The sequence below is a fragment of the Dendrobates tinctorius genome, unplaced genomic scaffold, assembly GCF_039654945.1.
Source record: "Dendrobates tinctorius isolate UK_male_01 unplaced genomic scaffold, ASM3965494v1 ptg000125l, whole genome shotgun sequence".
Taxonomy (NCBI): domain Eukaryota; kingdom Metazoa; phylum Chordata; class Amphibia; order Anura; family Dendrobatidae; genus Dendrobates; species Dendrobates tinctorius.
In genome coordinates this window covers 12939523-12953676 of record NW_027361793.1, presented here as the reverse complement: position 1 = coordinate 12953676, position 14154 = coordinate 12939523, and the positions used below count along the sequence as shown (strand labels likewise).

General features: G+C 46.0%; 1 protein-coding gene across 2 annotated transcripts in view; it reads left to right on the top strand.

Moving 5' to 3' along the window:
• NDUFS1 (NADH:ubiquinone oxidoreductase core subunit S1) overlaps window positions 1–14154 on the top strand; it is a 53819-nt gene that overhangs the window by 16175 nt on the left and 23490 nt on the right. For both annotated transcript variants that reach the window (XM_073541882.1, XM_073541881.1), the window contains exons 7-11: window positions 2699–2829; window positions 4903–5088; window positions 11666–11800; window positions 11906–12020; window positions 12786–12931. In XM_073541882.1, the coding sequence (XP_073397983.1) occupies window positions 2699–2829; window positions 4903–5088; window positions 11666–11800; window positions 11906–12020; window positions 12786–12931 (713 nt within the window). The remainder of the gene's footprint in view (window positions 1–2698; window positions 2830–4902; window positions 5089–11665; window positions 11801–11905; window positions 12021–12785; window positions 12932–14154) is intronic.

The following is a 14154-nucleotide window of genomic DNA, read 5'->3' as shown; positions in this document are numbered from 1 at the left end:
AACAGTGGTTCCCCCCCACATATGGGGTACCAGCGTACTCAGTAGAAATTGCACAACAACTTTGTTGGACTAATTTCTCCTGTTACCTTTGGGAAAATAAAAAATTGTGGGCTAAAATATCATTTTTGTGGGGAAAAAAAATGATTTTTTATTTTCCCGACTCTGCGTTCTAAACTTCGGTGAAGCACTTGGGGGTTCAAAGTGCTCACCACTCATCTAGATAATTTCTTTGGGGGGGTCTAGTTTCGAAAATGGGGTCACTTGTGGGAGGTTTCTACTGTTTAGGCACATCAAGGGCTCTGCAAACGCAACATGATGCCCGCAGACCATTCCATCAGTCTACATTCCAAAACGTCACTACTTCCCTTTCGAGCCCCGACGTGTGCCCAAACAGTGGTTCCACCCCACATATGGGGTACCAGCGTACTCAGGACAAATTGGACAACAACTTTTGGGGTCCATTTTCTCCTGATACCCTTGTGAAAATAAATTGTGGGCGAAAAAAATCATTTTTGTGGAAAAAAAATGATTTTTTTTCACGGCTCAGCGTGATAAACATTAGTGAAAGACTTGGGGGTTCAAAGTGCTCACCACACATCTAGATAAGTTCCTTAAGGGGTCTAGTTTCCAAAATGGTGTCACTTGAGTGGGGTTTCCACTGTTTAGGCACATCAGGGGCTCTCCAAACGCGACATGGCATCTGATCTCAATTCCACCAATTCTGCATTGAAAAAGTCAAACGGCGCTCAAACAGTGGTTTACCCCCACATATGGGGTATTGGCATACTCAGGAGTAGAGATGAGCGACTTTGCCTTTTTTAGGGTCGAGTCGGGTTTCATGAAACCAGACTTTCTCAGAAGTCGAGTCGAACGAAATCGGCCGACTATCGTGAAAAGTCAAAGGTCCGACTGAAACACGAAATCCAATGCAAGTCAATGGGGAAGCAAAGTCGTCAGGGAGTGGAGGACAGTAAACACACCTACATGCCGGACCGCTTTTTTAAAGTGCGCGAAAACTATCTCTCTCCCTCTCCCCGGACACTGCACATGTCATCTCGTTGTCCACAGTGTACGTCCTTGCTCAGTGGCTGAAAAAAGTCACATGCAAGCATTCTGGGAAATCTGACTTTGGCGCTCAGGTTGGCGACCGCATGGCCGACCTCACGCTATGGTCGGGTTTCGCTCGGCGAAACCCGACTTTAGCGAAAGTCAGCAACTTTTGAATTTGACCGACCCGTTTCGCGCAACTCTAATCAGGAGAAATTGTGCAACAAATTTTGTGTTTCATTTTCTCTTTTTACACTTGTGAAAATAAAAAAAAATTGGTTCTGAATAGTGATGAGTGAGTATACTCGTTGCTCGGGTTTTCCAGAGCATGCTCGGTTGTCCTCCCGAGTATTTTGTCATGCTCCGAAATTTAGTTTTCGTCGTCTCAGCTGCATGATTTGTGACTGCTAGACAGCTTGAATACATGTGTGGAACGCCTGTTTGCTAGGGAATTCTCACATGTATTCAGCCTGTCTACAAGTCGCAAATCATGCAGCTGAGACGATGAAAACTAAATCTCCGAGCACGCCAAAATACTCGTACACACGAGCATGCTCGAGGAAACCCGAGCAATGAGTATACTCGCTGATCGCTACTTCTGAAGTAAAATGTTTGTAAAAAAAAGTTAGATGCTAATTTTTTCCTTCCACATTGCTTCAGTTCCTATGACGCATGTAAAGGGTTAATAAACTTATTGAATGTGGTTTTGAGCACCTTGAGGGGTGCAGTTTTTAGAATGGTGTCGCTTTTGGGTATTTTCTGTTATATTGAGCTCCCAAACTCACTTCAAATGTGATGTGGTCCATAAAAAAAAATGTTTTTGTAAATTTTGTTGTAAAAATGAGAAATCACTGGTCAACTTTTAAACCTTATAAGTTCCTAATTAAAAAAAAAAAATGGTTTCCAAAATTGTGCTGATGTAAAGTATACATATGGGAAATGTTATTTATTAAGTATTTTGTGTGACATCGCTCTCTGATTTAAGGGCATGAAAATCAAAAGTTTGAAAATTGCAAAATTTTAAAAATTTTCGCCATATTTCCGTTTTTTTCATAAACGCAAGCCATATCGAAGAAATTTTACCACTAACATGAATTACAATATGTCACGAAAAAACAGTCTCAGAATCAGCGGGATCTGTTAAAGCGTTCCAGTGTTATAACCTCATAAAGTGACAGTGGTCAGAATTGTAAAAATTGGCCTGGTCATTAAGCTGCAAATTGGCTCTGTCACTAAGGCGTTAAAAGTTATCTCCTATCCACAAGATAAAGGATTTATTTTCTGAACGCTGGGTGGTATTGCCGTGTCCCCCACCAATCCTGAGAACCAAGACTCTGAAGAGCCCCTAGTGAATGTAGCGCAGGTCGTTCATTCCCACTACCGCACCATAGTTTGCCAAGTGCAGCGCTTGGCTTTGATTCGGGGCTCATATTAGATTAAATGGAGAGGCAGTGTGCATGATCAACCTCCGCTACATTCAGAGCCCCGATTCTCGGGATCGGTGGTGGCCTTGATGGTCGAATCCCTAGCTATTGGAACGTTCTCTCTCCCCTTTGTCACGGATATGGAATAACTTGAAAACTTGAGAACATCTCATTAAGCCAAACAAAGATGAACGGTGTGACTTGCCATTTTTTTTTCTCTCCTTCAGGATCAGTCAATGATGTTTGGTAGTGATAGAAGCAGGTTTATGGAAGGAAAACGTGCTGTGGAGGACAAGAACATCGGGCCCTTAGTTAAGACCATCATGACACGTTGCATTCAGTGTACCAGATGTATTCGGTAACCGTCTGTTATTGCACCTTTACTGACTTTCTATAACCACCTGTTATTGCACTTTTAGTGACTCTATAATACACTGGCTTATGCCTCTTATTGCTTAATGTTCCCTATTGGTATGCTCTACCAGATGAAAAGTGTTAGCCAGTGCCCCATCCATGTTTAAAAATAAAAATGTACAAAATTGTTGAGAGCAGATAGTTTTATAATTTTTTCAGTAATATATTTGTAATTTTTCCAATAATTATCAAGTAACTTTGATTATGCGCATACAGTAGCTAGGGAAATAAAACATATTCCCGATTTTTTTAGGAAATGCCTAATATACAGTTAGGTCCATATATATTTGGACAGAGGCAACATTTTTCTATTTTGGTTCTAGACATTACCACAATGAATTTTAAACAAAACAATTCAGATGCAGTTGAAGTTCAGACTTTCAGCTTTCATTTGAGGGTATCCACATTAAAAATTGGATGAAGGGTTTAGGAGTTTCAGCTCCTTAACATGTGCCACCCTGTTTTTAAAGGGACCAAAATTAATTGGACAATTGACTCCAAGGCTATTTCATGGACAGGTGTGGGCAATCCCTTCGTTATGTCATTCTCAATTAAGCAGATAAAAGGCCTGGAGTTGATTTGAGGTGTGGTGCTTGCATTTGGAAGGTTTTGCGGTGAAGGAAACATGCAGTCAAAGGAGCTCTCCATGCAGGTGAAACAAGCCATCCTTAAGCTGCAAAAACAGAAAAAACCCATCCGAGAAATTGCTACAACATTAGGAGTGGCAAAATCTACAGTTTGGTACATCCTGAGAAAGAAAGAAAGCACTGGTGAACTCATCAATGCAAAAAGACCGGGGCGCCCACGGAAGACAGTGGTGGATGATCACAGAATAATCTCCATGGTGAAGATAAACCCCTTCACAACAACCAACCAGGTGAACAACTCTCTCCAGGAGGTAGGCGTATCAATATCCAAATCTACCATAAAGAGACTGCATGAAAGTAAATACAGAGGGTTCACTGCACGGTGCAAGCCACTCATAAGCATCAAGAATCAAAAGGCTAGACTGGACTTTGCTAAAAAAAAATCTAAAAATGCCAGCACTGTTCTGGAAGAACATTCTTTTGACAGATGAAACCAAGATCAATCTCTACCAGAATGATGGAAAGAGAAAAGTATGGTGAAGGCGTGGTACAGCTCATGATCCAAAGCATACCACATCATCTGTAAAACACGGCGGAGGCAGTGTGATGGCTTGGGCATGCATGGCTGCCAGTGGCACTGGGTCAGTAGTGTTTATTGATGATGTGACACAGGACAGAAGCAGCCAATGAATTCTGAGGTATTCAGAGCCATACTGTGTGCTCAGATCCAGCCAAATGCAGGCAAACTGATTGGTCGTCGTTTCATACTACAGATGGACAATGACCCAAAACATAAAGCCAAAGCAACCCAGGAGTTTATTAAAGCAAGTAAGTGGAATATTCTTGAATGGCCAAGTCAGTCACTTGATCTCAACCCAATTGAGCATGCATTTCACTTGTTACAGACTAACCTTCAGACAGAAAGGCCCACAAACAATCAGCAACTGAAAACCACCGCAGTGAAGGCCTGGGAGAGCATCAAAAAGGAGGAAACAAAGCGTCTGGTGATGTCCATGAGTTCAAGACTTCAGGCAGTCATTGCCAACAAAGGGTTTTGAACCAAGTACTAGAAATGAACATTTTATTTACAATTATTTAATCTGTCCAATTACTTTTGGTCCCTTTAAAAACAGGGTGGCACATGTTAAGGAGCTGAAACTCCTAAACCCTTCATCCAGTTTTTTTAATGTGGATACCCTCAAATGAAAGCTGAAAGTCTGAACTTCAATTGCATCTGAATTGTTTCGTTTAAAATTCATTGTGGTAATGTCTAGAACCAAAATTATAAAAATATTGTCTCTGTCCAAATATATATGGACCTAACTGTAAGAATTCTTACTCAGTATACATGTAAATCTAAAATTTGAAGCAGAACTCAGGTCATTTTTTAAATAGTGTCTGGTTCCTATGAGTGGGATCTGTCTTCACAGATTTGCCAGTGAGGTTGCTGGTGTTGACGACCTTGGAACAACAGGGAGAGGAAATGACATGCAAGTTGGAACTTACGTAGAGAAAATGTTTATGTCCGAGTTGTCTGGAAATATCATAGATCTGTGCCCTGTTGGAGCGTTAACTTCCAAACCATACGCATTCACTGCTCGACCCTGGGAAACTAGGTACGTAAAGATCTGAAACTAACATGAATTTTATGTTCACTATGCTTCACTGTAAACACTGGTTAAATTGCTTATTTCTCTATCGCTTCATTGGGGGACACAGAGACCATGGGTGTACGCTGCTGCCACTAGGAGGCTGACACTATGCACAAAAAAAGGTTAGCTTCTCCTCCGCAGTGTGCACCCCACCGACCGGCAGGAAATACCTCAGTTTAGCTTAGTGTCAGTAGGAGATGGACACGGGTCTTTCATTAGACCCTTATCTACCTCGATGTGCGTCGTTCCCATTCAGGTTTCCGGAGGGATACAGTGTGAATAGTCACAACTGTACTCCCACAAAGAGACTGAGTACGGCGTGCACTACCACCCTGTATCCTCATAGCTCTCCACAGCAGGACCAAGAGCTCGGCACGGGTGCGTGCCAGCGATCCAGATGGTCCTCGCCCACCAGAGCCTGTCGGTTTGGATGAGACGCGGACACAACAAAAAACGGATCAGACAGCGTGGGATAATGAGGTACCTTTATTGAATGCAAGACGGAGGTAAGTATGGGGTCCGAGTCGCGTCCTCCTCATCCCTAGATGGGCATCTCGGCGAATTTTCTTCAAAGCGGCCACGGCGGCGGCCACAGTTACTCCTGGCCCTGGCGTCAGTAGGGGCCTTGCCCGGCTGTTTCCCCCCCGCCTTCAGTCCTAGGCGCAGCAGATATCAGCGGCATTCTTCAGAACGGTTGCCGCGGCAGCGCTGCGGGACCTCCGCACCGCCCCGCACTGACAGGCGGACGCCGCTATTAATTTAGGCCCCGGCTTCATTTCGGGCCTTCTTCTGCATCGCGGCCACGCCCCCGCCCCTTTCTCCTAAGCGGGCTTCTCTCCCGCCCGTGCTAGGTCCGCCCACCGCTCTCTTTGATCCTAGCCTGTTCTGGCCAGCGGGCGGTGCCTCCTTGAGCTTCGGCGGCTAGCTCCACAATTCTTCTTCCTCTGAAAGCGCGCGTTCCTCCTGTTCCTCTCAGGCGGCCGCGATCTTCGCAGCCTGTCAGCCGGACACCGCTCTCCGCTGCTCTACATCTTCAGACAAGTCGTGTGGCACGTTTTCTAGGGACACCGGACCTTGAATAGCTCTGCATCTGCAGACTGACACCCTCCTCTGCCTTTCTGTCCCCCAACCTTCCGGCATTTCTTCAGGGTCCTTATTTCCTTCCTTCATTATGCCTTACTCTAAGGCTGAGCGTGGCCGTCCGCCGGCCCCCACGGGCTCTTTAGTCCAGTTCTTTGCATGCTCCTCTTGCAATCGCAAACTTCCCTCAGGTCAGCCTACTCCCCTCTGCCTGGACTGCAGCAATCCCATTCAGCAAGACCCCGTCCAGGAGCCATCTATTGCGCCACGTGGAAGCGAACCTCCCATTCCTGGTTGGGCCTCGTCTCTTTCACAATCTGTGGCAGACCTCACCAGGGTGTCTCCGTCCCTAGTAGCTGTCCTTGATAAGTTGCCCCTGGACACTTCTGCAGGGTCCAGCAGGTCACACAAATCTCCATCTGAGCCAGCCAGCAGAAGCCGCAAAAGTCCCAGACAGGACCTTCCGCCGGGATCCTCTCCTTGCCTCACATCCCCACATAGTCCTTCCCAGCAGTCGCCCTCCCGTGCCTCCTCACCCGAGCCAGGTGAAGCGTTCTCGGATGTGTCATCCAAAGAGATCTTAGAGCTGGATTTGGACCAGGACGCGGACATGAAGGTTACGGTACAGAATCTCATTGCCGCGATTAACCACACCTTCGAAATCTCAGACTCCCCTGCGAAATTCTCATAAAAGGAGGTTTCATTCAGGCGGCCAGAAACATCTTCCAGGGTCTTCGCCTCCCACTCTGAGTTTGGCAAGATCCTTACCAGGGAAAGAGAAAATCCAACCAGGCGCTTTCAAAGAGGGAAGCGCCTCGGCGTGCTGTACCCATTTGCCAAAGAGCTCACCGACAACTGGTCTGCTTCCCCCTCGGTAGACACACCCGTGTCCAGACTTTCTAACAACACGGTCCTCCCGATTTCAGGTGTGGCGTCATTAAAGGATTCTAATAATAGAATTATGGAATCTTTAGCAAAGTCAACATTCGAAGCGGCTTCAGCAGTGCTAAGCCCAGCCTTTGCTTCATCTTGGGTAGCGAAGGCCATAGCCACTTGGGCAGAGGATCTTCGCAAGGGCATCCTAGATAAAGCCCAACCAGAGCAATTGGCCGAACTGGCCAACCAGATCTCTCATGCAGGGGATTATCTGTTCTCTGCCTCCTTGGATGCCGCGCACTTGCGCAGTTCAGGCGTCAAGCAACGTGGTAGCAATCTGACGTACAATTTGGTTCAAGGCTTGGCAGGCGGATTTGTCTTCAAAAAAGTCCCTTACCAATCTGCCTTTTCAGGGAGCGCGTCTCTTCGGATCCCAGCTGGACCAGATTATTAAGGACTCCACTGGAGGCACGAGTTCCCTCCTCCCTCAGTCCAAGCCTCACAGACCTCTGCTAAGACGTCAGTTTCGGCACTTTCGGTCTTTCCGCCGCTTCAATGCGGCAGACAACTTCTCTAACCAACAGAGACCGCAGGCACGCCAGGATAGAAAAAAGGTGTCCTTCAGACCCACTCCCTCCTGGCGATCTCACAACTCCCAGGGCAGATCCTCCAGATCTGGACGGTCCACATCAGCATGACTATCAACGAACTCCTGAGGGTCCTTCCCAATTGGGAGGTCGACTCCTTTTCTTCAGAGACATCTGGCTTGCCTCAGTAGAGGACGCTTGGGTCAGGGAAGTTGTATCATCAGGATACAAGATAGAGTTCGTTTCTCGTCCCCGGGATCGTTTCTTCGAGTCCCGACCTCCAAAAGATCCTGCCTTAGTTCCGGGGTTCTCTGCGTCCATCGCCTCTCTCCTCAGTTCCGGAGTGATTGTGCCCATTCCCGAATCAGAACGTTGCACAGGGTTTTATTCAAACCTGTTCGTGGTGCCGAAAAAAGGCGGTACAGTTCGCCCCATTTTGGACCTCAAGTTACTCAACAAGAGAGTCCGACTGCGTCATTTCCGAATGGAGTCTTTTCGGTCGGTAATCACTTCCATGGAAACGCAGGAGTTCATGTGTTCAGTAGACATTCAAGATGCCTATCTACATGTTCCCATATTCTCCGGCCATCAGAAATTCCTGCGTTTCGTCATTCGCCAGGAACATTACCAGTTTGTTGCACTGCCGTTCGGTCTCGCCACCGCACCCAGAGTATTAACAAAGATCAGGGCGGCGTTGATGGCCTTGTTGAGAATCAGAGGTCTCGTTCTTTTTCCGTACCTCGACGACATCCTGATCAAAGCTCTATCCTTTCATCAAGCTCACCAAAGTCTTACCATCGTCCTCGACACCCTGTCCAATTTCGGGTGGCTCATCAACAAAAAGAAGTCCTGCCTTGTTCCGAAACAACATCTTGTGTTTCTGGGTCTATTGTTCGACACTCGTCGATCAAGGGTTTTTCTCCCACAAGAAAAGATTTGCTCCCTGCAGCGGGATGTACGATCCCTGCAGATCTTACGACTTCCATCTCACCGGACAACCATGAAAGTCCTGGGAAAGATGGTGGCGGCGACAGAGGTGGTCCCCTTTGCCCAATTTCACTCCAGACCCCTCCAACACGCCATCCTGTCTCGGTGGAACAGGTCTGTTCTTTCCCTAGACCGCCCATTTCGTCTTTCATACCGGGTCAAGCAGTCCCTCAATTGGTGGCTGACATCTCCTCTCATCTCCCTAGGACGGTCATTCCTTCCCATTCACTGGCAGATTGTGACAACGGATGCCAGCCTTCTCGGCTGGGGGGCAGTGTTCCGCAATCACACGGTTCAGGGTCGATGGTCGACTCAGGAGTCAGCTCTGCCGATCAACGTCCTCGAGATGCGAGCGATTTATATGTCTCTCGTTCACTGGGAGAGACTTCTCAAGGGCCTGCCTATCCGGGTTCAGACAGACGATGCCACAGCGGTGGCATATGTCACCCGCCAGGGGGGGACACGGAGTGTCTCCGCCCTGGCAGAAGTATCCAAGATTCTTCATTGGGCAGAGGTTTCAGTCCCGGCAATATCCGCGGTGCACATTCCCGGCGTGGACAACTGGGCCGCCGATTTTTCTCAGCCGCGAGGGTCTCACGGCTGGTGAGTGGTCCCTACATCTGGAGGTATTTCTTCAGCTTTGCCGTCGTTGGGGAACCCCGGACATAGATCTGCTAGCTTCTCGCCTCAACCGGAAAGTCCCACAGTTTGTGTCCAGGGCTCGAGATCCTCTCGCAGTGGGCGCCGACGCTCTGGCCATTCCTTGGTCGCAGTTCGAGCTCCCCTACCTATTCCCTCCCCTGCCTCTTCTTCCCAGGCTGTTGAAGAAAATCAAGGCGGAAGGAATTCCAGTCATCCTCATTGCCCCAAATTGGCCCAGAAGGTCTTGGTTCGCGGACATCATCAACCTTCTCGTGGACGCCCCCCTGGAAGCTTCCAGACAGAGCAGATCTGCTGTCTCAAGGTCCGATTTGCCACCCCAATTCTTGGCCTCTCAATTTAACGGCGTGGCTGTTGAGACCGAGGTTTTGAAACGATCAGGCTTTTCGGATCGAGTTATTCAGACCATGATCTGGGCCAGAAAGCCATCGTCTTCCAAAATTTATTACCGTACCTGGAAGGCCTATTTCACTTGGTGCGAGGCCAACGACATTCCGCCCATGCATTTTTCGCTCCCTTCTGTCCTGGCGTTTCTTCAGGCAGGGCTTGATGCAGGCCTTGCCCTCAGCTCTTTAAAAGGTCAAGTTTCGGCGCTGTCCATTTTATTTCAGAAGACGTTGGCCTCCCGTCCTCAGGTCAAAACCTTCCTTCAAGGAGTGGCTCATACGGCTCCTCCGTACCGAGTGTCTGTAGATCCTTGGGATCTTAATCTGGTTCTTGAGGTTCTGCAAGGTCCTCCCTTTGAACCTCTCAGGGAAGTTTCCCTATCCCTCCTTTCATGGAAAGTAGCCTTCCTAGTAGCCATCACCTCCATCCAGCGTGTGTCGGAATTGGCGGCTCTCTTGCCGCTCTCCTTTCTTGGTACTCCACCAGGACAAGGTAGTTCTGCGGCCTCCGGCCTCTTTCCTTCCTAAGGTGGTGTCCACTTTCCACCTGAATGAGGATATTGTTCTCCTGTCCTTTTGTCCGGGTCCAACTCATCCTCGGGAGCGCTCCTTGAACATGCTGGACTTGGTCAGGGCGATGAAGGTCTACCTAGCTAGGATGACTTCTTTGCGGAAGACAGACTCTTCATCATTCCAGATGGGGCTCGGAAAGGTCAGCCGGCCTCCAAAGCTACTATTGCTCGCTGGATCAGATCAGCAATTTTGGAGGCCTACAGGGTCACACATCGATTGGCCCCTCCGGGAATTAGAACTCACTCTACCCGGGCAGTGGGTGCCTCCTGGGCGGTGCGCCACAGAGCTTCCGCACTGCAGCTTTGCAAAGCTGCAACCTGGTCATCGGTTCACACATTTGTGAAATTCTACAAGGTCCACACCTACGCTTCGGCGGATGCCAGCCTAGGTAGAAGGATCTTGCAGGCAGCAGTGGTGAGTCCGCAGGCCTGATGGAAGTTTGCTTTCCCTCCCCGGGTACTGCTTTGGGATGTCCCATGGTCTCTGTGTCCCCCAATGAAGCGATAGAGAAAACAGGATTTTTGGGTTGCTTACCGTAAAATCTGTTTCTCGGAGCCTTCATTGGGGGACACAGCACCCTCCCATGTTCTACAACTCCTGTTATGTTTGTTGGTTATTTACAGTTGAGTTGTCCTGTTTTTTTCAATCTATTCTGTTACTTCTCCTACTGCTTTATCACTAACTGAGGTATTTCCTACCGGTTGGTGGGGTGTACACTGTGGAGGAGGAGCTAACCTTTTTTTTTTTGTGCATAGTGTCAGCCTCCTAGTGGCAGCAGCGTACACCCATGGTCTCTGTGTCCCCCAATGAAGGCTCTGAGAAACAGATTTTACGGTAAGCAACCCAAAAATCCTGTTTTTTTACATTGGGTATTAACAGCTGAGGAGAAAAGAGAACACCCTTTTTTTTGCGCTATCTGGCAGTAATAATCAAGGAAGGATTTCTAGATTTGTTAACCTGATCCCAGGGTGTGTTGCTGCTGCAGATACATGGGTGATTTCACCCAAAAAAAAGAAAAAAGAAAAAATTTGTGGCCTGTAACTGCTCTGCCAGATGATAAAGAAACGTCAAATGCCAGAGATAATGTAAAATTATTATTTTTTTATTTTTGTACACGATTTGAAGTGTAGCCCACTTCTTCTTCAGGAAACAAAAACCATAACTAATAATGGATAGGGTTTTTGTTTCCTGAAGTGGGCTACAAGACCACAAACTTTCCATTTTTAGTTTTTTTATTTGTTTATATTCGAATTAATGAGTCAGTACTAAAGGGAATTGTCTCCAACAGTTGGACACAATCAACTGGACATTTATAACTTTTTGATATGTTTTATATATGTTCTGGGAAAACCCTAAAGAAGAACTTAATTATTTGTATGACACTGTTAACAGGAAAACCGAGTCCATTGATGTCCTGGACGCTCTGGGTAGTAACATTGTGGTCAGCACAAGAGGTGGAGAGGTGATGAGAATATTGCCTAAAATGCATGAGGATATCAATGAAGAGTGGATTTCTGATAAAACCAGGTTTTCTTCCCCCCCCCCCCCCCATCATTCACTACTTTGCATCTAGCCAACAATATTTGTAATGTTCTATGCAAATAATATCATAAATAATTTCTCTGTGAACAGATTTGCTTATGATGGGTTGAAGCGTCAAAGACTTACTCAACCCATGATCAAGGATGACAAAGGTTATCTGGTTCCAGCTACATGGGAAGATGTACTGACGAGGGTGGCCGGAGTGGTAAGCATTATGGACCTCTCAAATAATGCATGCGTTAAGTATAGTGCAAGAAACATGAGTAATGGATTCCTAAGAGGTTGTCCCATGTCATATGAAGCCATTTCTAATCATACAATAAACTATAAAAACATTACAGATGTATTCAGACAATTATTTACCCCCCCATTCCAAATAAAAAGTCCTCACACAGTGGCATCAAAGGATAGACAAGAAGTCATTGCTCTTGGAATACGGCAAGGCAAGAGCAACAAAAAGGGCTGTGTCCTTTTACAAGTTTGCCCGCGCCAAAGTTTGCTGGGTGTCGTGGTTACATCGCAGTCAATGGGAACATATTGTGACCCAGAGGGTGCTGCGATATTGACAAGTTAGTTAAAAAAAAAAAAAGTTCCAGCTCTGGTAGATTTTTTTTGTTACTTGCAGGTCACAGTTGCAGTACCCTCACAGTCGTGATATGATCCCATTCACTTGTATTGCACTGTGATGTAGCAGCGACAGCCAGTAATATTTGACCACATGTAAGTTTTCACGAGTTGCCATATAGTCCTAGCCTAATGGCATCCCTCATTCTGCTGCCTCAATGGGGTTTTTAGCTCATGGACCAACAACTATTAGTTGATTGCCAAGGGGTCCTGGTGAAGAAGTTCACGAGGTGGGACAACCTCTTTCAACGTGATGCATTCATATCGTGTTCAGCACATTCATCTTGTACATATTGTGGCAGAACCAGTATTGCAATTGTTACCAATTCTAAATCTTCTATTTTAGTTGCAGTGTGTCCAGGGCAAAGATGTAGCTGCTATTGCTGGAGGCCTGGTGGATGCTGAGGCTCTAATTGCTCTCAAAGATTTGCTCAATCGTCTAAATTCGGATTCTCTGTGTACTGAAGAAGTTTTCCCAAATTCTGGAGCTGGGTAATAGACTTCAATTAATTGTCTAATACAAAATACTACTTCAGTTTTATTTTAACATGTTCCTGACCAGGCTACAATCTTCCAATCTGATCTGTAAATACTTTGTGGTGGTAACTTTGGACGGCTTTTTCCTATCCCAGTCATTCTGACATTGTTTGTTTCCATTACGCATTTTTCTTTTTTTTAGTGTGAAATTCAGGTTGATGTGATTTTATTTATAAAAAAAATCTGAAGTTTATCAAAAATGTAGAAAAATTATCAATTTTTGAACTTTGAATTTTTGAGCTTTTAAAACGGTGATACATCACAAAATAGTTAATAAATAGTTAATAAATTTCAGGATAGGTTATTGATGTCAGTAGGGAACTGATCTTAGCAGGCCTGGGGCCAGCTATAGGAAATTGTTGAATGGAGCTTAACAGCTCTGTTCAGTGTCTAGCCACTTTTGCAGAAAATTGCATATCGACTCCTATTTGGGGGAGAAGTAGGTGACCTACAGCTCTCGGCAGAGGCGGCTACACACTGAACAGAGATGTGCTGTTTGACCCCATTCGATGTTTACCTTTAGTTAACTAATGGGCCAAAATTATTAAGGGCTCTCCCACAAAATTCTCTGAGGAAGCTGTACATGAAACGCGCATCAGGGGTGCTCCTTTGGCTGCCACATAGGTTTATGCTTATTTCCACATATTGCTTATGGGAATCTTATCGTGGTCTTCTTGATTCATATGTAGTTTATTCCAGGAATGTTCCCGCTTTCCCTTTTTTTGAATCTTCTTTCCATAGGGTGGTCTATGAGATTTGTCTGATATTTTTCTCTATTATGCTATTTTATAGCCTACATGTGATCTAGTTTTAACAGACATCTGCCTCTAGGATACTTATCTTTATAATTTATGATCCTGTTTGCCTCATTGTGGTATATTATTTAGTGTATTTAGGTATTTCTGCTTGGTAAGACTGTATTTCTTCCACCCTGCACATTTTGAGGTGTATATGCAACTCCTCTCTGCATATGAATGTAAAGATTACTATTATTGCTCAAGTGACTACAGGCCCTGGGTGTGCCTTGCTTATGTCTGATACTCTCCTTTTTAATGCTTTGAAATGTGTTGTGATTTAGATTTGTATTTTTAATACGTGGCTTACTCCCATGTGTTTGTAGGATTCAATGTATCCCTCTGGCTGTCCCCAGGCTTGACAACAGCTGGAGTGGGGGTGCC